This window comes from Malus sylvestris, chromosome 16 (assembly GCF_916048215.2).
Source record: "Malus sylvestris chromosome 16, drMalSylv7.2, whole genome shotgun sequence".
Taxonomy (NCBI): domain Eukaryota; kingdom Viridiplantae; phylum Streptophyta; class Magnoliopsida; order Rosales; family Rosaceae; genus Malus; species Malus sylvestris.
This window is the reverse complement of record NC_062275.1, coordinates 37,322,149-37,347,465: the sequence shown is the minus strand read 5'-3', so window position 1 is coordinate 37,347,465 and position 25,317 is coordinate 37,322,149. Positions and strand designations below refer to the sequence as shown.

General features: G+C 38.9%; 2 protein-coding genes across 3 annotated transcripts; one reads left to right on the top strand and one right to left on the bottom strand.

Moving 5' to 3' along the window:
* Positions 1-10,846: 10,846 nt before the first annotated feature.
* LOC126606190 (LRR receptor-like serine/threonine-protein kinase FEI 2) lies at positions 10,847-20,921 on the bottom strand. Of its 2 annotated transcripts, none has more exons than XM_050273548.1 (14): positions 20,676-20,921; positions 19,586-19,800; positions 18,617-18,752; positions 17,723-17,794; positions 17,545-17,616; positions 15,369-15,440; positions 14,823-14,894; positions 14,644-14,715; positions 14,222-14,316; positions 13,839-14,006; positions 13,415-13,747; positions 12,660-12,905; positions 11,895-12,028; positions 10,847-11,527 (listed from the first exon to the last, which is right to left on the bottom strand). In XM_050273548.1, the coding sequence occupies exons 2-14, from the start codon at positions 19,680-19,682 to the stop codon at positions 11,309-11,311; spliced, it is 1,788 nt and encodes a 595-aa protein (XP_050129505.1). In that variant the 5' UTR covers positions 19,683-19,800; positions 20,676-20,921; the 3' UTR covers positions 10,847-11,308. The 2 variants fall into 2 exon arrangements, with proteins under 2 accessions (XP_050129505.1, XP_050129506.1); XM_050273549.1 differs by having other exon boundaries at positions 19,586-19,776.
* Positions 20,922-21,038: 117 nt separating this feature from the next.
* LOC126606194 (phytochrome-interacting ankyrin-repeat protein 2-like) lies at positions 21,039-24,059 on the top strand. The gene is made up of 3 exons (XM_050273552.1): positions 21,039-21,763; positions 23,161-23,332; positions 23,475-24,059. Exons 1-3 carry the CDS (start codon positions 21,647-21,649, stop codon positions 23,687-23,689), a joined length of 504 nt encoding a protein of 167 aa, XP_050129509.1. The 5' UTR covers positions 21,039-21,646; the 3' UTR covers positions 23,690-24,059.
* Positions 24,060-25,317: the final 1,258 nt, after the last annotated feature.

The following is a 25,317-nucleotide window of genomic DNA, read 5'->3' as shown; positions in this document are numbered from 1 at the left end:
AAATTCTTATTCGATGCAGTTCTAATATGATCATTAGACAAGTTATTCCTTCCATCTACGTCTCAATACATGCCTTTCTTCATTATCCAAACTTTCTGTTGCCTATTCCATATTTTGATCACCTAATTTATTTTCAATCGTATGACATCCTTCTTTTCGTGTATCGTAGGACCTCACAAGAAGAAGTGGACTGGTGATGCATTTGAGTGTGTTGATGTACAAAATCAGTGAGACTTTGAAATAATATAAAGTGTCGAGTTTGTGACCTTCGCTCGGTTGCTCCGGTCACCTAGTGGGATGCTTATTTTTTTCTCGATGGTGACCAAGTGAGATGTTCTTTAAACCCAAGGTCCCTTGAACAAATGGTATTGTTGTTTAGCATATCTGTTGTTGCAGCCCCTTTTAATTATTAAAATAAATGCATTATGTTGTATGCCTATTTAACTGAGCTATTCTAAGGGAATAGAGAGAGGGAGGCCGGCGGTAGTGAGAGAGAGAATAAAGAGATTTAATTGTAAGGTGTGTGTTGTATCACCCCCATTGTGCCTTTATTTATAGTAGTATGATAGGTAAAATCCTTACCCTTTTAGGATTACAACTCTAATAGGAATTAGACTACTAAAGGGATTATAAAAGATATCCCTAGATACACTAGGATTTACACAATCACATTCCTATTCTAAATATGGCTGCAACACTCTCCCTTGAGTGTGTAAATACTTATACAAAACATCGCATCAGATCTTCAGCAGATAAGGTAGAATAGTTGATGAAGTCGGCGGCACAACGGGCGAATGCGAGTCTCAAATATAAAGAAAGTATGCATTGGTAGTAAAACTCACAAAACCTTTCTATAGTAAAACCCAAGGCATGGGGAAAACCCATAGACTAAGGAGAAAAGTGAGAAGTATGCATAATGTCTAAAACAAAGGTCAAACAGGACGAAAGTAGTGAACTCAACGAAGTATGATCATCCCAGGATGGGTGCCTCATCAAAACCTCTTTAGGTAGCAAAAACCCAATGGAAAAAATGCTCCTAATCCTAGGAAAAAGAGTACATTAAGATCAAGTGAGTATGCTTCAGGATACTCCCCCTGAGTAAGACATAACTTCAAAATAAGAGTACTACAAGCGATTCAACTTAGATAATTTACGCATGCCGATTCCTTGGACAAGCTTCTGAAAAGTAGACTTCGGCAGTAACTTGGTGAAGAGATTGGCCAGGTTGTCCTGGGAACGAATTTGATTGACTTCAATGTTCTCATGCTGTTGTTGCTGGTGAGAATAAAAGAACTTTGGCGTTATGTGTTTGATGTTTTCTCCCTTGATGTATCCATTCTTTAACTGCTTGATACATGCTGCATTGTCTTCAAAGATAGTCGTAGGAAGGTCAACGATGAAAGTAAGACCACTAGTGCTTCGAATATGTTCCATGACTGCTCTCAACCAAAAACACTCACGCGATGCTTCATGTAGGGCAAGAATCTCAGCATGGTTCGAAGAAGTCGCAACTAGCGGTTGCTTGGTAAACCTCCAAGATATAACGGTGTCTCCAACAGTAAAGACATAGCCCATTTAAGAACGTGTCCTATGTGGGTCAGACAGATATCCAACATCTGCGTAACCAACAAGGCGAGAATCAATTCGAGAACCAAAGGGAGCGGCAACACTAGAAGATTTACAGGTATAGAACAAGCCCTAATCCGTCGTACCCTTGAGGTAGCAAAAAATGTCTTTAACACCGTTTCAGTGCCTACGTGTGGGCGTATTGTTGTATCTAGCCAAAAGATTAACAGTTGTTTGGACCCTATTTTACATCATCGGCCCGAGTAATCGAGACCATTGAGTAAGCATGGTTCTTGACAATCGGATAAGAAAGTTAAATAATTTTGTTATTGTTAAGAGATAATAGTATGATTTTCAATCATAGTAATTATCTTTTAATAAATTATCTTGATTGTCTTGTACTTAGAAGCAAGCAGAACAGTCCAATTTAATTTGGATTTGTTAGCAGTGTACCATGTGGATTAGAGCAGCTCCCCCTAGGACTCTTATCACGTGGCATAGCCTAGGATTTGATGATCTTGGATAATGATGAGATAAGAAGCCTAGGTAGGCTAGGCCTTTTTACATGGTGATGGATGTTGTCAGATGAGTTTAAAGGTCATTGATGGAGGTTTTTGATGAGATAAGAAGCCTAGATGGGCTAGGTTTCTAATGTGATGTGATAAAGCCTAGATAGGCTTTATTTTGTTTGAAAAGTCACGAAATCTGAAGGATATGCCTTGGCATTTGACACAGATCAATTTCAGTTCCACAAGTTAGAGTTGCAGTTGGACTCTACAAAGTTATCAGGCCGTGTCAAGCAAAAGACAACCACTATAAATACAGAGTCGCATGCTACATTGAGGCCCCCTCCAATTCAACACACAAACTGCCTTGCACAAACTCTCGCTCTACGCGAAACCTCTCAACAACCTTGATATTTTTATTTTCCTTTTTCACGAACACATCTTCAGTTTGATAAACAGTACTGTGAAGGCAACCGGCGAACATCTTCAGTTTGGATAAACAGCACTGTTGCCGTAGAATCAGCCTACCGCGAAGCACCTTCATTTTGGATAAACAACACTGCAACGAGGCCGACTAGTTATCTATCCAAGTCTTGGTCGAGAAGGATTTTCAAATCCTTATTGGCAGAGGTCATCTCATCAGCCTTCTAGGCGAAGTGAGGTGTTACCAGGTTACTACATTCGGCACCCTGAGAGCCGAATTTGATATTGAACTTCGCAGAACTAACAGCCTTTGTAGACATCGAAATTTCGGTGAAATAAATGTTGATCAATAATTACAATCCCAACGTTCATCTGTCACATAAATTTTACACGTAGCATGTGACTCAATGAAAAATCGAAAATCATCGGAAAAGTCATCAAATATGACACGTGTCAACAGCTGGCAGAAATGATTTATTTCATCTGATTATTTAAATCCAAAAATCAAGTTTTGGAATTCTATAAATAGGAAGCCAAGGCATTCATTTTCAGGAACCAATTCATAACCAATTCACATCACACCAAAATCTTGAAGCTTTGAAATTCCAAAGCTCCCAAGCAAATCCCAAAGGGTCAAGAAAGCTCTCTTCGTTCTTCGTTCTTCGTCAAATCCTCATTCAAGATCAAGCCCCAATGGCCCCCCCTTGAAGAAAGCGTTCATCGTTCATCACCTGTTCATCCTAAGATCAAGCCTCGAAGGCCCTTGGATCAACAGCACAATCCACAAATCTAAACATTACGAAGATCAAATCAAAGGCTAAATTTGTAGAAGAGATTGTAACCCCTAAATCATTAATACAAATATTACTTTGTACACATGTTCTTGTCTCTTTCGTTTCAGGAATATTCGTGTTTACAGGCTTGTCTTTAAGCTCTAGAACCTGAAGGTCGAGACGTGTTCCTTCCTCGGCCGCAGTTGCCAGATTTAAAAGTCAGCAGCGCGCCCAACGCAACATCAACAAATTTACTCCCCAGTCGAGCTCGGCCGTTGAGTTGGCACGCCCCGCACACAACCGAAGAACGTAGTTAACTTATTAATTATTCGGCCTGCGCACCACGTAGGGGTGGGTTCGGTTCAAATTGGTTCGGTTTTTTGCCAAAATCGAAACCAAACCGAAATTTCGATTCGGTTCGGTTCGGTTCATTTTTTTCGGTTTTTTTCGGTTCGGTTTTTTTTGGTTCGGTTTTTTCCGGTTCGGTTTCGGTTTTTTTTTTTTTTTTTTTTTTCAAAAAATGAAAAACATTGAAATTTTAAACTTTAACATATCCAACACAATCATAACATAAGCATTCTAACTAGAATCAAAGACAATGAAAATAAACATTTAAAGTTGAACTAAAATCATCAATCAAGTCTTCCAAAGTCCAAACTAACAACCTCACAACACAAAAATCGTACAAATGACTTAGAAAAGTTAAATTGTATGATGTTGTTCAAAGATCAGGGTTGTTTGCTTGTAACTGCATGTTGACAACTTGATTAGTAAAAGTAATGCGTGGGTGGATTTATTTAGTGTGTGTTGGATTCTTTTCCATCACAAATTACCTAAGTAATCTACCCGAAATAAATGTTTATGGATTATGTTACATGTTATATGAGAGTAGATTTGGAAAAGAAAGTTGGGGCAAAAGTAGATAGTGCTATGGAGATGGATGTAGGTACTTTAGGAGGAGGTTTGGTTCCGGAACCTTATATGGGGGAGAAATAATAGGTTAGGGTTTAGAGTTTTAATAGGCCTTTTTTTAATATTTTGAGCTTAAAGTTTGGCAACACATTGGGTTTAGCACATTTTAACTTACAAATTGGATTTAGAAAATAATACCCAAAACAAATAATTAAATAAAAAAATTAATTTAATTAATTCGGTTCGGTTTGGTTCGGTTTGGTTCGGTTTCTAGATCACTAAAACCGAACCGAACCAAAAGAATTCGGTTCGGTTTTCAGTTTTTTTCGGTTTTCGGTTTTTTGAACCCACCCCTAGCGCCACGTAGGCTTGGTAGTTTTTAGGGTCAACAACAGCAAAGGAGATGTCGGGTCTAGTGGATTGAGATAAGTACAATAAAGCCCCAATTGCACTTAGGTATGGAACTTCTTCCAAAATCTCTTCCTCATCCTCCTTTGGACATAATGGATCTCGTTTAGCATCTAGAGTCCGAACGACCATAGGTGTACTCGAAGGCTTCACTTTATTCTCATTAAAACGTCACAACACCTTTTGGGTGTAGTTCAATTGATGTACTAGGATTCCATCCGAACAATGCTCGATCTCTAGGCTGAGGCAATATCAAGTTTTCCCAAGATCTTTCATTTCAAATTCCGATTTCAAGTGTGTGGCAATTTCCTCAAGCTCTATGGGAGTTCCGATGAGGTTCATGTTGTCAACATAAACTGCAAAGATTGCAAATCCAGAATGTGACTTCTTATGAACACGCATAGACATAATTCGTTGTTCACATAACCCTGACTTGTCAAATATTCACTCAGACGGTTATACCACATCCGCCCGGATTGTTTCAATCCGTAGAGTGATATCCTCAATCTAATCGAGAGAGCGTTCCATAGTCTAGAACTATTTGAACCAGTTAATGGAAGTCCTTCTAGAACTTTCATGTGTATTTCTGTATCTAGATCCCTATAGAGATACGCGGTTACCACGTCTATAAGCTGCATATTCATTTTTTCAGAAACTACCAAACTGATTAGGTAACGAAACATTATAACATCCATTATGGGCGAATACGTATCCTCGTAATCAATCCCAAGGCGCTGAGAGAAGCCTTGCACTACGAGGCGTGCTTTGTATTGCAGTATTTCATTCTTCTCATTACGCTTCCTCACGAAAACCCACTTGTAGCCAACGGGCTTCACATATGGTGGTGTAGGAACAATAGGTTCAAACACTTTACGTTTCGCGAGTGAATCAAGTTCAACCTAGATTGCTTGTTTCCAGTTTGACCAATTCGTTTTACATCGACATTCATCAATGGAACGTGGTTCAATGTCATCGTTAAGCATAATTTCAGTAGCTACTGTGTACACAAATGCATAATCGACGATCATCTCATTCCGATTCCAAACCTCATCTAATACTGCGTAGTGGACCGAAATCTCACGATTCTCGGCATGTCGGTTTGTCTCGACCAAGACATCACCGTAATCTAGAAGAACCTCATGCGTTGGAACAGATGAGTGAGCGATGGTCGGATTTAAACTAGGGTCACTAGTTGGTGTCGATTTCCTCTTCCAGGGTTGTGAGTCCTTTGAACCAAGAGGTTTGCCACACTTCAGGGTCGGAGCAGATGATTGGCTAGCAGCCAATGTACCGGACCGCGTGGAATGTGCGACCTCCACACATTCAGGGATGGTCCGGCCTTCCAGGAAGGATTATGACATACACATGGTACATCTATCCTTGCAGGTGCGTTTGCAGTGAGTATATGTGATCTTGTCACCTTAGCTAGATCAGTAAAAGCATAAGGCGTTCTCTGAGCAATGCATGAAGATCTATAATTTGTCGCACCTCAGTTTCAGACTGGGCAATGCAGGGATCTAAATGAGACATAATTAGAGCATACCACAACAATTCGCAACGTTCTCCAGTAATGTTAGCATTCTTATCTCCCCTTAATGACGGGAAGACTATCTCATCAAAGGAACAATCCGCAAAACGTGCGGTAAAGAGATCTCCTATCAAGGGTTCTAAATAGCGAACAATTGATGGCAAATCATAACCGACATAGATTCTCATTTTTCTCTAAGGACCCATTTTGGTACGTAGTGGTGACGCTATTGGCACATAAACTGCAAACCCAAACACAAGTAAATGCGAAACGTCAGGCTCATATTGAGTAACCAATTGTAACGGTGAATGAGGTTGGGTAGCAATGGGCCTCAGGCAGACCAGGATAACTGCGTGTAATATTGCATAGCCCGAGGTAGATACCGGCAATTTGGTTCTCATAACCAAAGTTCGAGCTATCAATTGAAGGCGCTTTATGAAAGCTTCTGCTAGGCCATTTTGGGTGTGAACATGGGATATAGGATGTTCCACATCAATCCCTACTGACATGTAATAATCGTCAAAAGTCTGTGACGTAAACTCTCCAACGTTATCCAGTCGAACCGACTTGATCGGATAATCAAGGTGGTGAACTCTTAGCTTAATAATTTGTACTAGGAGTTTCGTAAATGTAGCATTGCGTGTGGACAATAGGAAAACATGCGACCATCGTGTCAATCCATCAACCAACACCATAAAGTATCTAAATGGTCCGCATGTTGGTTAGATAGGTCCACAAATATCCCCTTGAATCCTCTGAAAAAACTTAGGGGGTTGTGAATAATCTTTGTAATCGAGGGTTGAGTATTCAACCTCCTTAAAGAACACGCTTTGCATTGCGGAAATCTAACATAGGGAGGTAAATGATGCCAATGTGATGTTTTGAGGATACGGCACATCATGTCACATCTAGGATGTCCCATACGATCATGCTAAAGCAACAAAGTGCTCTAGAACTCAGGCACATGGCCAACCATATAGTGGGCTTCTATGCTGCGAATGGTTGTGATGTACAACCTACTCGAAAGACGTTCCAACTCATGCCACAAATGGAAGTGATACAAAGAAATTCAGAACCATTATCTTCAGTGGTTTCAATATGATATTGATTATCTCGAATATCTCTAACACTCGGCAACGTTCTTCTGGAACGTGGAGAATAGAGGGCCTCTTTAATGGTTAAGACTGTACCATTGGACAACATGATACGGGCCTTTCTGTATCCTTCAATCAGGTTGGATAGGCTTGAGAGAGTTGTCAAATGTGCTTTCTTAGGTATAAAGTTAGTAAAATAGTGTTGCTCAAGCAATATGGTATGCGTGGTAACATTATCAGCCAGACAACTAACTTCCCCACTAGACATACCTAGAAATAAATTGATTGAATTAGTCACATGCATAAATATAATTCCATTCATTCAATTAAGCAATTCAAGAAATAATATCCATAATTCAAAACAAACCAAAACCAAACAAATTATTCCAAAGACTTAGAAAAATTGTTCAAAATTAAACCATAAACCTAGAAAATAGGGGGGGTTCGGCCACTCATAGTGGGTTCGGCCACTAGGGGTAAAATACCTTAAAATATGTCTAAAATTCATTCGTCCATAGGAGCTGATGCCTCTTGAAAATCTGATATCTCCATGAATGTAGTAGCATGTTCCGAATGATCCACATGTGCAAAGTTAGACTCACAACGGGAATGATACTTGGCAATAGCCTCGGGGTTAGCTTTGCATACGTGTGACCAATGATCATTTGATCCACAGCAGTTGCACATGTCCATTTCAATGGAAACCGGTTGAACAGTAGCTTTTCCCTTGTTCTTGAAGTTTGGGGCCTTAGGGGCAAGTGGTTGGTGCTGCTGGGTCATATTTCCTCCCTTGGGTGGGCCTTGATTCTGTTGACCTTGAGCCCGTTGTGGGGCTTGCCGCCCATTGCCACTGCCACGACGGTTCTTACGTCGTTTGTGGCTGCTATAATTGGTTGCGTGCACTTCAGGCGCGGCGTTCGAGCCAATTGGTTGTCATCAAAAGCTGGTTCTGCTTTTCAACAAGAAGTAAAATAGAGATCAAATTTGAAAATTTGGTGAACTTATGTGCCCTATATTGTTGTTGCAGGATAATATTGGTGGCATGGAAGGGCGAATAAGTCTTCTCCAGGAGATCTGATTCAGTGAGTTCCACTTTACAGAACTTCAGTAGTTATCGGATTCTACAAACTTCAGAGTTGCATTCATTCACGGACTTAAAGTCTTGAAAGCGAAGATGCTGCCAGTTGTGTCTTGCTTCAGGCAAGTAGATGTCTTTCTGGTGATCAAAACGGTCAGCCAGAGCAAGCCAAAGGGTGTATGCGTCCTTCTCAGCGAGATACTCGGTCTGCAGTGCATCATGGATGTGTCTTCGAATGAAGATCATTGAAGTAGCTTTCTGAGCTTCATCGACAGGTTTGTCGTCGATAAGTGCCTCGATGGTGGCTCTAATACCCTTTGCAGTAAGATGGAGCTTCACATCTGGAACCCATTTCAGGTAGTTTCTTTCAGATACTTCCAAAGTGGTGAAATCAAGCTTGTTCAAGTTTGACATGTCCCTAAAACGAAGGGTACAACAAAAACGTGGTTAGTCATGTGGTAATCCATAGACATATATCGTAGAACATTCAAGTTCTATAGACATGTGTCGGGTTTCAAAGACACTAAATATGAAACTACATGTTCAATTTATTTTATGAACGATTAGTTCATAAAGGAGAGGTTCCTGGAAGAACACAGAATGCAATATGTTGATTTAAGTGTAGTGGATTTGAGTTACTTCAGAAACTCAAGTGTGAGAGCTTCGGGACTACAAAAGGATGTCAACGGTTCAAAGTATAGGTTAATGGACTACATGTCACTTTTAATTAATTCAATAGATCGGGACCAAATGGGGTCGATCGTGGAAGAAAAATAATGTGGGAGAAGAGCCCTGCAGGTTCGGCTGCAGACTAATTGAGCTTCGGTGAGGGTTGGAGGCCTCGGGCCGAGCGGGTTTGGGGAGCCCAGCAGTAACAGCTGCTGGCATTGGGTCAAAACAGGTGCGAGGCCAACAAAAGCTGGCCATTAGGTTTGTCCGAGGAAGCCTAGTCGAAGCTGGGTTTAGGGTTTTTGGGTCCGAGGCAAATCAAGCCCAGCAACATAAGGCTGCTAACGAGTAGGCCGAGATTGTGGCGAAACCCAATGAGCTACGGGTTGTTGCGGGAGAGCTGAATCATGGGTAAAAAAGGAAGCCCAGCAACTTTGGGATGCTGGAGTTAGGCCTAAGGACTCGAGGCAACAGGCCAAAAAGGCTGTAGGCTTTTTTGGTTAGGCTAAGAAACTTTAGGCCGTATAAAGCTAATTAGGCGCAAGGCCTAGGGTCCGGGACAGCACAACAAAGCCCAAAGGGCTGCTGCCGTGAGGTCCAAGGTGTCAAATAACATCGTGCCATGACATGTTGCATGCAACTGAGCTTCAGGCCAGCGGCGGTGGTTTGATGTAGCAAATGTGCCACACAGTTCCCAATTTTTTTTTTTTTCGACATCCCTAAGGTTTGAAAAACCCTAATTGCTTCTAATTTATTTATATGCTTTGACTCACAAATTCCACATAGCAATATAATTGTGTAATGCATGAAACATATATATATTGACAAATATATGAAACATTTACAATATATATATGGAAGGAAAATATAAACCATAGAGGGGTTCATGCATCATGGGGAATGCTTTCATGCTTCATGGATGTTTCAAATATCTTCCTTTGTTTTAAGCGTACCTAATTGGCAGAAAGCAAATAAGAGCCTTTGAATTTTGTAGAAGATAGCCTCCTACGATCCGTTAGTTTCTTAGCTTCTGGCAAGAGCGTGCTAATAATGTGTTGTAGGCCTATTTAACTGAGCTATTCTAAGGAAATAGAGAGAGGGAGGCCGGCGGTAATGAGAGAGAGACTAGAGAGATTTAATTGTGAGGTGTGTGTTGTATCATCCCCATTGTGCCTTTATTTATAGTAGTAGGATAGGTAAAATTCTTACCCTTTTAGGATTACAACTCTAATAGGAAAGACTACTAAAGGGAATATAAAAGATATCTCTATATACATTAGGATTTACAGAATCACATTCCTATTCTAAATATGACTACAACACATTAAGGTTTTTTCCATTGTTCTTTTTTTTCTTTTTCATTTAGTTGTGTGTTCTTTTTTCCTTTTGGCTGTCATTAAACAGGTTTAAATTCATAAGGTCTATCACTTAGTACTACGGTCTAGTGGTATTCCTCTTCAAAGGTCTTAGATTCGATTCTTGCCAGAGGTGAATTTAAACCAAACCACATTAGTGCTAGCCTATTGTGAGGCTAAGCCCACCCTTCTTACTCAAATACATCTCTATTCGATATATTATTTTGGTTTATAAACGTTTGATGCACTTGTTTGCATGTTAATAGTTTTTCAACGTTTCCTATAGATACGTGACAAGAATTGATTGGCCGGTTACGCTACTCAAACTATAATTGGACGCATGAGAAATCTCTCCTGCGGTATAGGCAGTGGGAAGCATTCCATGTTTGTCGGAACCCCATCTCTAGAATATTTATTTACAGCAAACACGAAATTGACCCGTCGATTGGCAATCCAGCGCAAACAGAATAGGCATTGCAAATCGTATTAGGGCAAAACATTTAAATCAAGATCAAGGCAGATTAAGAAATAAAATTATGAAAGGGGGAACATAATATTACAAACGAAAGAAAAACAGCGGGCGCAGGTGCTCCCACATCCTACTGTTTATTGTCATGTAATCATATTTTACAAAAATGGCATCAACAAGAATCACTTGCAGAGTGATCTGTTTGTATAAATATCATATACACTTAATTTTGGTGAACGGGCAAGAGGAATTACAAGAGTTTGAACGCAACTGCACAAAATGAGAACACAAGGAGCAAATTGCATCCAGAATCTCGTTGATGATGAATACGATGTCTGAACAAAGGCAATGTGGACAACAGATGTGCATGCCAGCTTCTAAATGTAGTCTTCCTGAAGAAAGAATGAACGAATGAATTGGCTAATGTACCTTTGCAGATTCTGATTCCCTTCCACTGTTTGCATTACATATCTGATACAACAGCGATGTAAACACAAATTCAGACTTGCCATCTGCACAAAGCCTTTTTACTCAGAGCTGGAATCGTAGAAGTCACTAGGGCATGGTGTCATGACCTCAGATTCAAGCAGCTGGAGCACCCTGTGCATAGAGGGTCGATCTTCTGAAGTTGAAGAAACGCATTGAATGGCGACAGAGAGCAGGGCGTCAAGGCTTTCAGCTTGCACCCCCTCACACTGTGGATCAACAATTTCTCTTTGCCTATTTTCTGTGACCAGAAAATTTAACTGCAGAGGGAATTGCAGATAAATTAGAACTAACTTGAAGAAACGATACCCATTCCAAAAATGATATCATTAAGGAACTTTACATAATATTTACTTGACTGGAACAATCAATCAAAACCAAAATATTTTCTTTATCATTCTTTCACCTATTATATTCAACACGTGCAATTGATTTCCAACAGTTGACATGGATATGCAGTTCACAATTCACTATGCTTCCACTATTCCCAACTAAATTTTATAAACGCTAAAACAAACATGGCCATTCTGCAGTCAACTTTAGAGAACATGATTTACACTTGCTGATTTAGCTTCATGTCAAAAAGCAATATTATTTTTGACAAAAACCACACGTAGAGAGACATACCCAGCCAACAATGTTGAGGCCCTTCTCAATAAATGATGCATCTGTGGGTCGTTTTCCACTTAATACTTCAAGCACCAGGACCCCAAAACTATAAACATCAGTCTTTTCAGTTGCTCTGCCACTTTGCATATACTCTGCCAATGAGGTCATATCACTCAGGTTGTATATAAATATAACAAAAACTGTATCGTACTACTTCAGAAATAACTGCCTGCACATTGACTACACAAAGTTTTCCTCCCCTTGTGTAACAAAAACACATTTCATCAGGAAGCTGATTTGTAAGCATCTACATTACCAGACACCTATAACTGGAGCAGTTGTAAGTGCATGCAAATGCATTCAATCGTGTTTAGTTTTTACTTGGGGGTTCTATTGTATTGTTTGTTATTCTGCCACTGTTCAGGCTATTTTAGCCTGCTATGCTGCTCCGTTTGGTTGTTTAGTTTAGTACACTTCTGTATCACTTACTACTCCAAATTTAATTATGCAAAGAAACTGTTATGGAAGAGCGTGAAAATCTGCTATAGGTGAAAATCATAATAATTTATTTCCATCTATCATGGATGTAGTCATTATAATAGGAAGTGATTTCCACACCTTTTTTGTCCCCCTACACACCCCTGCTTATTTCAAAGGGGAATCAATGGAAAGAACTAAACAGGGGTGTACAGAATCATTCCCGTAATTTATAGAACAATATCCACGCTCAGAGAGTTGAGAGCTCAGCATAACAAACCAGAAACTACAATAACATTTTCTTACCGGGAGCCAGATAACCAAATGTTCCCGCAACAATTGTTGTAATGTGAGATTCTTCGTCCTCCAACAGTTTGGCAAGTCCAAAGTCTGATACGCGTGCCTCAAGACTTCCATCAAGTAAAATGTTACTTGACTTTATGTCTCGATGTATGATCCTAGGTGAGCAATCATGATGCAAGTAAGCCAGGCCTTTTGCAGCTCCCAAAATAATATTCAATCGTGCATCCCAATCAAGCTGCTCAGATCTTTCTGTTCAATGGTTTATGAAATATTATTGTTCCAATGGTTTATTTCCATGTAACAAATACGTATAATGTGTAGTAAAATATTTTAAAAACTTTTATCAAGAAACGTACATATGTATACCAAATACTGAGCCTGATCAATGCCACATGTTCCTCTGATGGAGATCATGATGTGCATCTAAACACTTATGTGCAACATCGCATGGTGAGTTTAGGTTATTTGACACATTTATGGTTAAATTTATTCAAGTATTTTTATTTGGATTCGTATAAACTCAAAGGCACCACTGTCCTTTTGTTGGACAGTTTTAAGTATTGAATTTCTTGCAGACAGTAAGTTTCCTTATACGGTTTCTTTTTTTAATTTACTCTCTGTAACCTTCTCTTTCCGGGTCCTACACTCATTACCCCTCTAACTTCATGTATAGAAAATAACTTTATCATTCATCTAAACCAGATGCACATGTAACATGTTAAAGCAATGAAAATAAACACAAGAGAAGAGCATCTAACCGTGAAGTGCTTCATCAAGGCTTCCACCAGATAAGAAATCATAGATTAGCAACTTTGATGTGGGAGAATTGCAATAGCCCCTCAAATTCACTAGGTACCGGTGTTTTATACTTCCAAGAATTTCTAGCTCCCTCTCGAAAAAACGATCAAACCCCTCATTCATCTTTACAATTCTTTTTAATGCAAATACTTTGCCATCATCCATTGCAAGCTTGTACACTGTTCCAAAGCCACCAACACCAATTATGTGTTCATCATTCAAAGTCTCTAATTTCTTAATTATGTCTTTAGAAGAATATGGCAAATCTCCATGAAACATTACAATTGATGCACCTGGAGCAACAAGACTGTTGGTCAGATCTCAAAAACTAGAACTCAAGATTTGTGGACGTAAATCAAATATAACCCAGAAAGTAACCAGTACCTCCAGTAACATCCATTGCAAGACCTTTACTGTCATGTTTACCGAACTTTTTATAAAGAAAGCAACCCCAGAAACACATGAGAGCCACCAAAAGAAGTGCACCCACAGTTGCTGATGCACTGATAAGTAGCCTACCAGAGTATTTCTTCTTTCCACCTTGATTTTGCTCTACAAAAGTTTCAATACTAAGTATGAGTACCATAATGTTGTCAGCACTTGAGATTCTCCATAGGGAAATTTTAAAATTCTCCAAGGACTTCACCAACTTGAGAACTTGAGAAGTCATAGTGAAAACAAAATAATTTGAAGGCTTTCACGTTCTAAAGAGTCTCTAGATAATCACAAACATTGCACCCATCTATTTCACATCCAAGGAGGTTTACCTGAGCTTGGAGATTGGGAATTTGGTGATTCCCCAGGGACATCTTTGCATACCAGATTGATTTGTTTCCCACACAAACCACGATTTCCATCAAAGCTGCAAGGAAAGGTGTCAATGGCTCTAAAGGGTATGAAAATCATTGGGGACTACATTGTCATAGTTTAATATGGGTATAACAGGTCAGTTAGTAACTAGGGCACAATAGAGATCTTAAGCTAAGTCCCACCAACTAGAATGTAGAGAGGCAATGACATGAGAATAATCCCTTCCCACATTTCACGCATACCTTACAAAATATATCATCTTACTGGAAGACAAAACATTAAAGAGTTTGAAATAAAGTAGCAGTTCCCCCCCCCCCCCCCCCCCACCCCCCCTATAACAAAAAAACACACAACACTTTACCAGATGATTAGTACTTACGAGCTTTCAGGTAAGTTGGTAAGCATTCCATCAGATGGTATTGGTCCAACCAGAAAATTGTTTGACACATTGCTACAGGAAGTCAAGATTCCATTAAGCAATAAATTACATGATTTTATGTTCAATAAAACACCAATATTCAAGTTTTAACAAGACAGACAAGGAATTAGGTAACTCACAGCGCAACAAGCTTATCCAACTTCCCTAGTGACACAGGAATATTTCCACTGAGAGAGTTACTTGAAATATCTCTGTAGTATAAAATCATAGAATAGTGATAAAATCATAACAGAGATATCCTCGACAACAACAACAAAGCTTCAACTGAAAGCAATATGACATAATGCTGAACTGGGAACGAATAAGCGTCAGAAGTGTCAAACAGTATCTTTAAATCCTACTTCACTAACTACAAGGTATAATATGAAACTCGAAATTTTATGCGTAGATTATTTTAGGCATAAATACGTTAGTCGTATGGTATCTACAAACTACAGTGGCATTTTTACATTTGGTGATGATGAGATAATTACTTAAACGTTCAACAATGAATGCATATCCTGATTGAAAATAAACTGCGTAGCTACAAACGTAGTAAGCATATCTACAAATCTAACTTGTTCAAATTATTCTTAACCCACATAGAAAATAGGTGAATGAAGTAAAAAATAAATTGAAAAACGTTTTTTTATTGAACATTGATCAGCATGTTAAAAACAACTCACAAAAATTTGAGGGCTGACAGCTTTCCCAATTCACTTGGAATTAACCCACTTAAGTAATTACCCTGCAAGTATCTGCAGCAACCAAAAAACTCAACTTCAGCATGATACAAACAGTATTATACAGTTCAAAATGGAACGCAGATATACCTACTGGAGACTTTTCTATTGAAATGTAAACAAATTATGAAAATTCTACATCCTATAACTGAAAATTCCATAACTGGATTGCCCAATTCAAAAGAAAATGCAGATATTATTTGGGACTTTTTTTATTGCAAATGTCAACCAAATTGTGAAAGCTACAACTAGTCAAAATATACTCAAGCACAAGTTAAATGAAAGATACTATGAAGGGAAAAGAAAAACGCTAAAAATGCCTAGGCCCTGCCCAGTCCACAAGGCACTAGGACCCTACCCGCCACCCGACTACCGCCTAGCAATTTTTAGAACATTGCGTAGAAAGCATGACGGCTATTGAAAAAACATGGTACTGGGATGATAGAAAAAAGGTAAGAGGATTGTTTGGTAGAATGCGCATTCAAGGTCAAACATAATGCAAATGGTACCATAGAATGAAAGAATGCACAACTAGTAGCCAAAGGATTTATTCATAAAGCTACAAATGTTTTTTTTATAGGAAGACTTATGGTACCAATTATCAGAGACTTTTGCCCCACCTGCCAAGATGAATTTCATCTATGTCTTATCCTCTTCAACAACCATCCAAGATCGGTATCTTTTTTAGTTTGTGTGAGGAATGTGATCCCTGGTGGAGGAAGTTTATATTGATGTTCTCGGAGTGCATGTGAACGAAAAAAATGATTTTTTTCTTTTCATAAATAAAGTATAAAAAAGAAAAGAAAAGGACATGCACGCGGTCACATCTGAAACTGTGCAGAGCAGCAACACACACAGAGGATCAACTAGGAGCACTCTTTGCCGCTCTATCTTATTATTTGTGAGTAAAAATTAGGATAAATATACCATTTTCCTACACTATATCCATATTCTATAATATGGTATTAATTGAAACAATTTTCTAGTGCTTGGTTTGACGAGTTTCAAATAACTATGCCAAGTGTGTGAAAATTGGTTATAAACTAAGCTGTACTAGTCACACTGTACTTATTTTCCATTTTCAAGGTAATAAATCAGCTCCTATTGTATTTTGTGATTATTATTATTGCTGGGAATGATGTTTAGGAGATGTTGAAAAACTCACTTAGCCAATGAATATGAGAAAGATCAAAGGGTTGGGAGAAATTAAATAACTACTTTGTATAGAAGAAGTTGCCCAGGAAAATGCATATTCCCAAACAAAATGCACCTTCTTCAAGATAGAGGGATGTTAGGTAAACCAGTTGATACTTAAAATGAACCAATCATGTTGATGAAAGGTATTAAAAGCTTAATGTAAAACTTATCTACCTTTTGGACACATATTCTGACATTGCTTATGTTGTGAGTGTAGTCCGCCAGTTTATGCATGCACCCCATTCTCCCCATTCTCCCCATCTGGAGGTAGTTTTACATGTGATATTTGAACTATGCTCCTGGATAGGGATTTTTATTTTCGAAGAACGGACACTTAAAGGAAGTATGCACGGGCACCTAGGAGGTTGTTTCTGTTGGTGATAGAAGGTCTATTCTAAGCTACTACACCTTCATTGTGAACATTGTCAGCCAGAAACTAAGAAACAATCAATTGTTGCGATATCATGTGTGAAAGCAGAAATTTCAGGTTATGAGTCATGGGACTTGTGAATTATTATTGGTTACACATATTGTTAAAGGAATTGAATTTTAAACAAGCTGTTCCTGTGAAATTTCATATGGATAATACGCCTTCAATCAGTATAACTCTCAATTCTACTGAGCATGATAAGACCAAAATTTATTGAATTTGTCTAGAAATTTATTAAGGAGAGATTAGATGCAATAATTATTCCTGCACTGGTTGTCACGACAGGAGATATTAGATTCTCACAAAAAGCCTTCTAAAGTAAAGTTTTTCATTCAACTATAGGCAAATAACTGTTATTCAACCAATTTTTTTGCCAAATCACGTTATCAAACAATCTCCGACCACAACTGGTTAGAAACATATACAAACATCATGCAGTAGTGAACATGAGAACAATTATTGTAAGATAACAATTCGCACAGGTGGACTTACATTCTCTCCAACTGTGTGCAATTCCCCAGGTCTGAAGGAATAGTCCCATAAAAGTTGTTGTTATGAAGAGCTCTACAACATGATACATCATAGACATAATCAGTCAGAGAAGAAAATTTGATATAACAAAGATACATCAATTACCATAACCGCTATTATATCTCTTAACATCACATACAAAATCGTCAGCTGATCTAGCTTCCCAAGGTCTGGAGGTATATATCCACTTAATTTGTGACCAGCAAGACTCCTGCAAGATACGCCATGAGAATCAAACTCATAACTGTAACACACAAAATTTACGACACTCATGAATTGTAACCTTTTTTTAATTTTAAAAAGGATGAAAATTTATTGAAAAGTGGACACAATATCTTTATTTAAAAGGACAGAAGGTTTAAGCATGATACGCCCTCCCCAGATCAAATGAGAACAATAAATTAGGTCTCAATCATCTAATTTCGAATGGGCTAAGTAATGTATATGCCTCAATGCCACTGTACAGGTAGGACATCCATTCGATCAAAATGACCCCAATTAGACAGTTAAGTTATACTACTTTTCATTTTATATTATTTCTGTTGTGGGGGTACTTTTAGTTCTCAGCCTCCGCAATTTGCATTATAATAGAAAAAAATAACATTACTTATTTCATTTCAACCATATAGTCCATGACTCCATGTAAGAGCCAAAATCATACACCTCCAGAGAGCCACAGCTTTCTTGTTACCCCCCAAGAACAGAGCATTACATCCCAACAAAAGATACTAATCTCAAGGGCAAGCCTGAAAATACCAAACATCCTCAAAACCAAGACTATGTCTTATGAAAGAACAATGTCGAAAGAGGTGCCCACCTCCAATGTGGAGATGAGAAATACATAATCTTTTGTTCTTTTAGTAGGAAACAAGAACTTATTACCAAATAGAGCTCGTAAAAAACAAATACAAGATATCAACCACAAGCGAAAAACAAAAACCAAAACCATAAACATAAATCCCATGAAACAAGTGTTTGTTCGATAAGCACAGAAAGTGATTAACAAAACATAATTGTAGGCATTAACACTCACAAGTAGATTACTCTCTTTGTTTTGTCATCACATTTCACTCCTTTCCAATTACATGGATCAGGATCTTCTGGTCTCCATCGAAGAAGGATACCATCTGAACTAACAACTGCTGTCCTGAAGCTTAGAAGTGCCTCACCTACAAATAGATGAATATTTATATCAGATTATGGCATGTCGTATCCTTTGATTGACCAATATCTATAATGTAATAACTCTATTTGTTAAAAAAACAAAAGAAAGAAGCCATAATGCAATATCCTGCTCAAAAAATATACTTGGCCACTCTATTCTATGATTACAAACTAACCAATCTTTTTAAATTTCTAGATACACTAGCACAACCAATTTTTCAAATTAAGTAGATGTAAACACTACTATGGACACATACATGGCATCACTGAATTTTTTTTACCATTCCCAATGGTAAAAGATGTCACTGTGTCAGAATATCTTATCCATCTCTCTAGGAAAATGGATCTCCAGAAAAGATTTTTATGGGTTCGTTTGGATGTGCTTTTAAAATGACTGAAACCGCTTTTGGTGAAAATGTTTTTGACACCAATTCTTAGTAAAAATCTAAGTGGATCCTGGAAAAGCACTTTAAGTGCTTCCTGTAAGAAGCACATATCTGGTGCTTCTTCCAAAAAGCACTTAAAGTGCTTTTGGAACTCAAAATCAATTTACCCAAAAGCACTTTCAGACATTTTAAAAGCACATCCAAACAAGCCCTATATGATTACCAAATTAGTGCTTCTACCAAACTTCACACAGACTAATACAAAGTACAGCAGCAAATTAGAAAAAATAAAATAAAAAATGACATCCAGTATTCCCAAGGTTTTGTTTTAATGATAATGAGTAAGTCAATAATTTCTCATCCATTATAATTTGGCATGCGTCAAGATAACTCAAAATTTAAAATAAAAAAAAAGAAAAGGACAACTGAAAAACTAAAATATGTCAAATTACCATCAGGACTGATAGCTCTAATTTCGTTCCTTGTTATATAAAGCAATAGAACGTAAAGAAGCCAGAGCCCTCTCCATTTCACCAAAAAGATGCCCATAGTGGCACTGGTCAAGCATAATACAGCAACAATAATTCATCTGTCAAGCCAAGGTTTACAGTGCTTCCTTCTATTTGACATTGACATCCAGCAGCTGGAAATGAAACAAAAAGGAAACCTGAAAATGAGCATGACTAATTTTAATAGCAGTTTGAACGTGACCAAAAATGAATAGCTGCTTGATCATCCATTCCAATACATCACACAATATTATCTGTTAGACTTAGCAAATGAAAGTCTCTATATACAGATTTTCATATGTTCACCGGATACCTATAGGATATTACATGTTAGGAAACCTTGTTTGGTTTCGCAACAAAAGCACCAAAACAGTAATTATATATTTCTGTAAGGTCTACACTTAAATCTTAACCAATAGAATTCCCATAAATGGGGTGCAAAATGAAAAGGAACTATACAGGCATCATGTACAATTAAATTGCGACACACACAGTAAGTAATAAAGTAAAAGTGCATTCACGAACTAGTAAAGCACATATTGCAAGAAAACAATATACAACAAAATTTAAAAAGATCCAAGGAAAGACAAAACCAATACCAATAGTAAAGCACACAGTAAGTCTTTGCATATTGACCCGGGCAAATGGGTATTAAACCGTCAAACCCCAACGAAATTGAGCACGATAGGTTACAATGCATATTTATCCAATATGTAATTTACTACAACAAGCTCATAGCAATCAGGGTTAATCAAGCAATGTCAATCAATAAATGCAATTAGTAAATCGAATAATGCATCGAAATTATCCTAAAACAAAGAAGGAACATCCACAAACACAACATCTTAAGCTTCACTTCAACTCTTCAATTTTTCAAATTAGAAACTTTTGAAAATCCAAGTCCACTGCTGGTCCTAAGAGTTAAAACCGATTCAATTACCCTCCAATTCACCAGCAATTACAAGGGAACACGGTTAAGCTTAGATGGTTAAAAAAAGGTAAAATCTTGAAGTGAAATTGAAGTCAGATTTACCGATAAATGTTGAAAGATAAAGAAGCTGCTCTGGTTTTTGATCGATCTGAGACGAATGCAATGCGGATTGAGCAGCGACGGAGAGACGTGAGCACCAGAAGCCAAAACGACACCGCACCACTCTGTCTGGCTCTCCCAGGTCTCTGAGATTTGGGTGATGCCTAGCCAGGAGAGAGGGGAAAGAGAGAGAGGCGAGTGTCTGGGTGAGACAGTGAGACGAGGGGGGGGGGGAGAGAGAGAGAGCGTGTGGGGAGGTGAGCAAGTGGAGTTTAGAAAATAAATAAATAATTGGAAAAGAGAATAAGCGAGAAAAATCAAGGAAAGTGGTTTCGCACGAGTCTACGCTGACCTTCCGTACGTGTGCCGACCGACACCCTACAAGGCTACAACAACAACAACCAAAAAGGGGAAGCCGATCCTGTTTCCTTCTAGGGTTTGGTTTTCTTCGGGTTTCTCCTCCACCGCCAAGCCCTCTCCCAATCCAACCCCAATTCCTTCTCCTCTGGCCACAAAAACCGATTGGGAATCCCACACCATATAGGCATCCTTGTTCTTCCCGCAAAAACCAGCACAAATTGTCGTCGTTTTGCATCAACTATGAATATAATCTCATCCCCTTCCGTCGTCTCCGCCGTCGTCATCTTTGAGATTGAGAATCTTCGCGTCCTCGGTCCCGGCTTGAATCCTTTGGCTCCAAACTACTGCATGGCCAATCATTCTCGCTAAGTCTCTCTCTTTCTCTCTCACGCCCTTCCTTTTCAATATTGTTCTTCCGGTCCTCTTTTTTTTTTTCCCTGTGGTTTTTCCTACAAATTATGTAAATCTTGGGTTCTGGGTGTTGAATTTCTGGGGGTGAGATTTGTTGTTGTTGTAGTTGCGTAAAAGAGGGCTTGTGTTTTCTTTGTTGGTATCAAATCGTGCGTTTTTGGGTTGTGGAAGAAATTGAGACCTTTCCCCGAGAGACGGAGGTAATGGGCACGCTCAGGCGGAGCTTGTCGCGAAGGCGGTCGTTTAGGTCCAGTGTGGACATGGATGATAGAGGATGGACTCTGCTTCATATTGGTTGTCGAAAGGGCGACCTGAAACAGGTAAATTCTTGGTGCCATTATATCATCTATGTTGTCGGTGTTGAGAATGTTGCTAAATGTTTGGTTGTAAAGTTGGAAAAGCGTTGAGTGATTTGTTAAGATTTGGATGTTGTAATATCTTGTTTAAGCTCATAACTGTTGTTAGCCCTGCGAATCTAGTTCATTATGTCATTGAACGGAGCCGGCTACATAGGATTTGCACAACTAATATACAATATGAAGCGATGATAAAGCCCCTTGTTGAGATTGTATTGGATAATTCTTTTCTATTCTAATTGATAGAGAGAAAAAGTCTAGTGTCAGATTATGATTTGTCTGGATGATAAAATAGATATCAGAAAATTTGCAACATCAAGGTTTTCTATACGCTTTGCAAGGTCTAATTGGTCATGGACACGATCTGCATTATTTATGTGTTACAACTATAGATATATTTGTGCGCGCGCTACGGTAGGTGGACCACAAACGTGTTCTTTTTTCAGACAAGTAGTTGTAATTTATTTGTGAAGGGTCCTTTAGAGTATTTCAAATGAGGTTTTCTGGATTTGACTTTTGAGTAGAAATTGCATAATTTGGCTTTAGGATTAATAATTAACTTAAACAAATTCCTCCCTTAATTAACCAAACTTATACGCTATTGCGACTCTAAAGTGACTTAAGAGTTGCAGATTCTTACTCAAAATTGGCTTCCAGAATACACAATTAATAACTGTAAATTGACTTTCAGATTGCTACTCTAAATCGTGAAATTGATAAATAACTTGTTAGAGACTTGTGTATTGAATGGAACTCTCTAGTCCGTATGGACTTTGATCCCCTCTTTCTTCAACCTTTCATTTCCCACGGCTTTTTTAATTCTTCTTGTGGTTTTTACTTATATAACGAGTAAAATGAATTGTGTTCCTGATGAAAGCCCACTTGTTTTGTCGTATTTGGCTGCTTTTCTGAACACCTTCTAACTATGGTAAATTAGGAGAGAAAGTACCGGTCTCTTTTGGGGACTTTCCTGACCATGAAAATGACTTAATAGTAACTTAAGTGGCTACAAGGAAATGAAAATTAGCACCCTGGTCAAAAGTACAATCTATTTTTCAAATGGGTAATGCTAGGTAGACTAAATTTGCAAACTAAATGATGTGTCACCAATAAGAAATAAGCATGGTAATCAACACTCAAAGTAATAATTCAATCATCAACTTCCATGTCATTTAGTTTACAAAAAGTTAGTCGACACATTTAGTCTCCCTAGCATTACCCTTTTCAAATTAATATGAAATACAAGCTTTGTGTTTTCTTGATCTTTTTTTTTCACCTGCTTTGCCCCACTAATTTGTTACTTTTAAAAATGAGTCATTTAATTATTTAAAAATTTTCTGTCTATTCTTTTCCTCCGGCAGGTGAGGCGGCTTCTTGACGAGGGAATGGATGTGAATGCTGCTGCTTGGGGTCGCAAATCGAAAGGGGTTACCCCTCTCCACCTAGCTGCTGAGGGTGGTCATTTAGATGTTATGGATGAATTACTTGAGCGTGGAGCTAACATTGATGCCAGAACTAAGGGTGCTTGTGGCTGTAAGTAGCGTCACCCTTCCTTTTTTTTTTCCCTCTTGAGTAGCTATTTTCAAGTTTTATATGTTTTAGTTGAGAATATGAAGAAATTGTAATAGTTAAGGTATTATCTGACGCATTCTGCTTCCTTTATTTGTTGAAACAGGGACTCCGCTTCACAGTGCAGCCAAAGAGAGGAGGAGGGAAGCAGTGAAATTTCTGGTAGAGAATGGAGCGTTCTTGCCAGATGACATGTATGATTGTCGGTTTAACCCTCCACTCCATTACTGCCCTGGGCTTGAGTGGGCTTACGAGGAGATGAAGCGTCTTCAGCTAGAAAGTGCATCATCGGGGGAGAGCTCTTGCAGCTCTGAAGGCTAAGTACTGCTGCAGTTTCGTGACAGTTGGTTTGTTGATTGGTCTTGTTTATATAAATATATAGCACAGAGATAAATAAGATGCAAGATGCGCCTGTGTCACCATCTTGGGTGTGTTTGGTTGCTCCTGTCTTGCATGAAGGATGTTCTGGTGTACTTATAAAAGTCTTTGTGTCGTTTCGAACGTTATCATGGGCGCATTATGCTCGTCAAGGGAACTCTTGTAGCTCTGAAAGCTATTGATTGTGTGGACTTGGCTGTTGTGTCACCGTGTCTGTATGTTTGGTTCCTGATGTCATGTATCCGAGATGTTCGAGTGTGGTATGATGGATACCCTTACAATAATGTTATATGATAATAATGATTATGGCCTACATGCACCCTCCTCCTTTCTTTGAAACTTTGATGAATTATATGGTCGTTTGACATTGTCCAAGTGTCACGGGATGACTCTTTAAGCCTTCCGCCCGTGCGGCACTTAGACTTGAATACCTCGATGAACAAGCTAAGTAAGCCTTCGAAGCCTCGCTTCCCCGGATCGAATCACAAAGAAAGCTAAGATAGCTTGGAGAATGCTAAAATCACTCAGAAGATGGGAGAAAGGAAGCTTTGTATTGAAAGTTAAGAGAACTTTACAATTGCTTACAATTCTTGGATGGTTTGGCCAAATGGCCTTGCCTCCTATTTATAGGCTTAAGTCACCTCCTCAATGGAGGGTTCTAGAATCCCCTACTTACATCCAGAAATATCTAGCATAGTTCTAGATACAACTTGCCTAATCTAGATTGTTCTAGGTGAGGCTTTAAATAGGTACACTTGTGTGGAATGTTCCGGAATTCCCTAGATTATCTTGAATGCTCCGCCATGTTCTTGATTTCTCCGGGACGTTCCAGAAGCTTCCATGAAGACATGGCTTCATGGGCTTAGATATATGATGTCTTGGGCATTTCTTTGTTCTTGACACATGGCCCGTGACATCCTCCCCCACTTAAACCGTCGATGTCCTCGTCGACTCCTGCCTCTCGAATGTCTGAATCAAGTCCTTATATTGCCATAAGGACGTCTCCTTCTCCCATGTTGCTTCGGAGTATGGTAGCCCCTTCCATTTGACAAAGTACTCCACATGCTTTGGTTGTCTTGGTCGCACCACGACACGCTTAGCTTCAATGCTCTCTACTTCTTTGTCAAATGCCTCTGTCATCAAAGGGGGTGCTCGATGAGACTCACCTCGGCTTGGTTCCTCATTGTCTGCATGATAAGGCTTCAAGTTGCTCACATGGAACACCGGGTGAAACTTGAGACGGGGTGGGAGTTCCACAACATAAGCGGCTTTGCCAACCTTCTTGATGATAGGGAATGGTCCCTCATATTTCCGCAACAAGCTTTTGTGCAAGCCACGAGTACTCTTGTGTTGAGACGCATTGAGCTTCACAAAGACTTGGTCGCCAGTTTGGAACTCCACATTCCTTCGCTTACGATCCGCCCATTTCTTCATCTTCTTTGAAGCCTTCTCCAAGTGAGCTCGAGCAAGTTCGTGGGCTAATTGCCACTCCTTAGCGGTTTTGAAAGAGGCTGGACTATTCCCCGTGTAGCCAGTCACGACCGTGTTCGGGGTCAAGGGTTGTTGCCCTG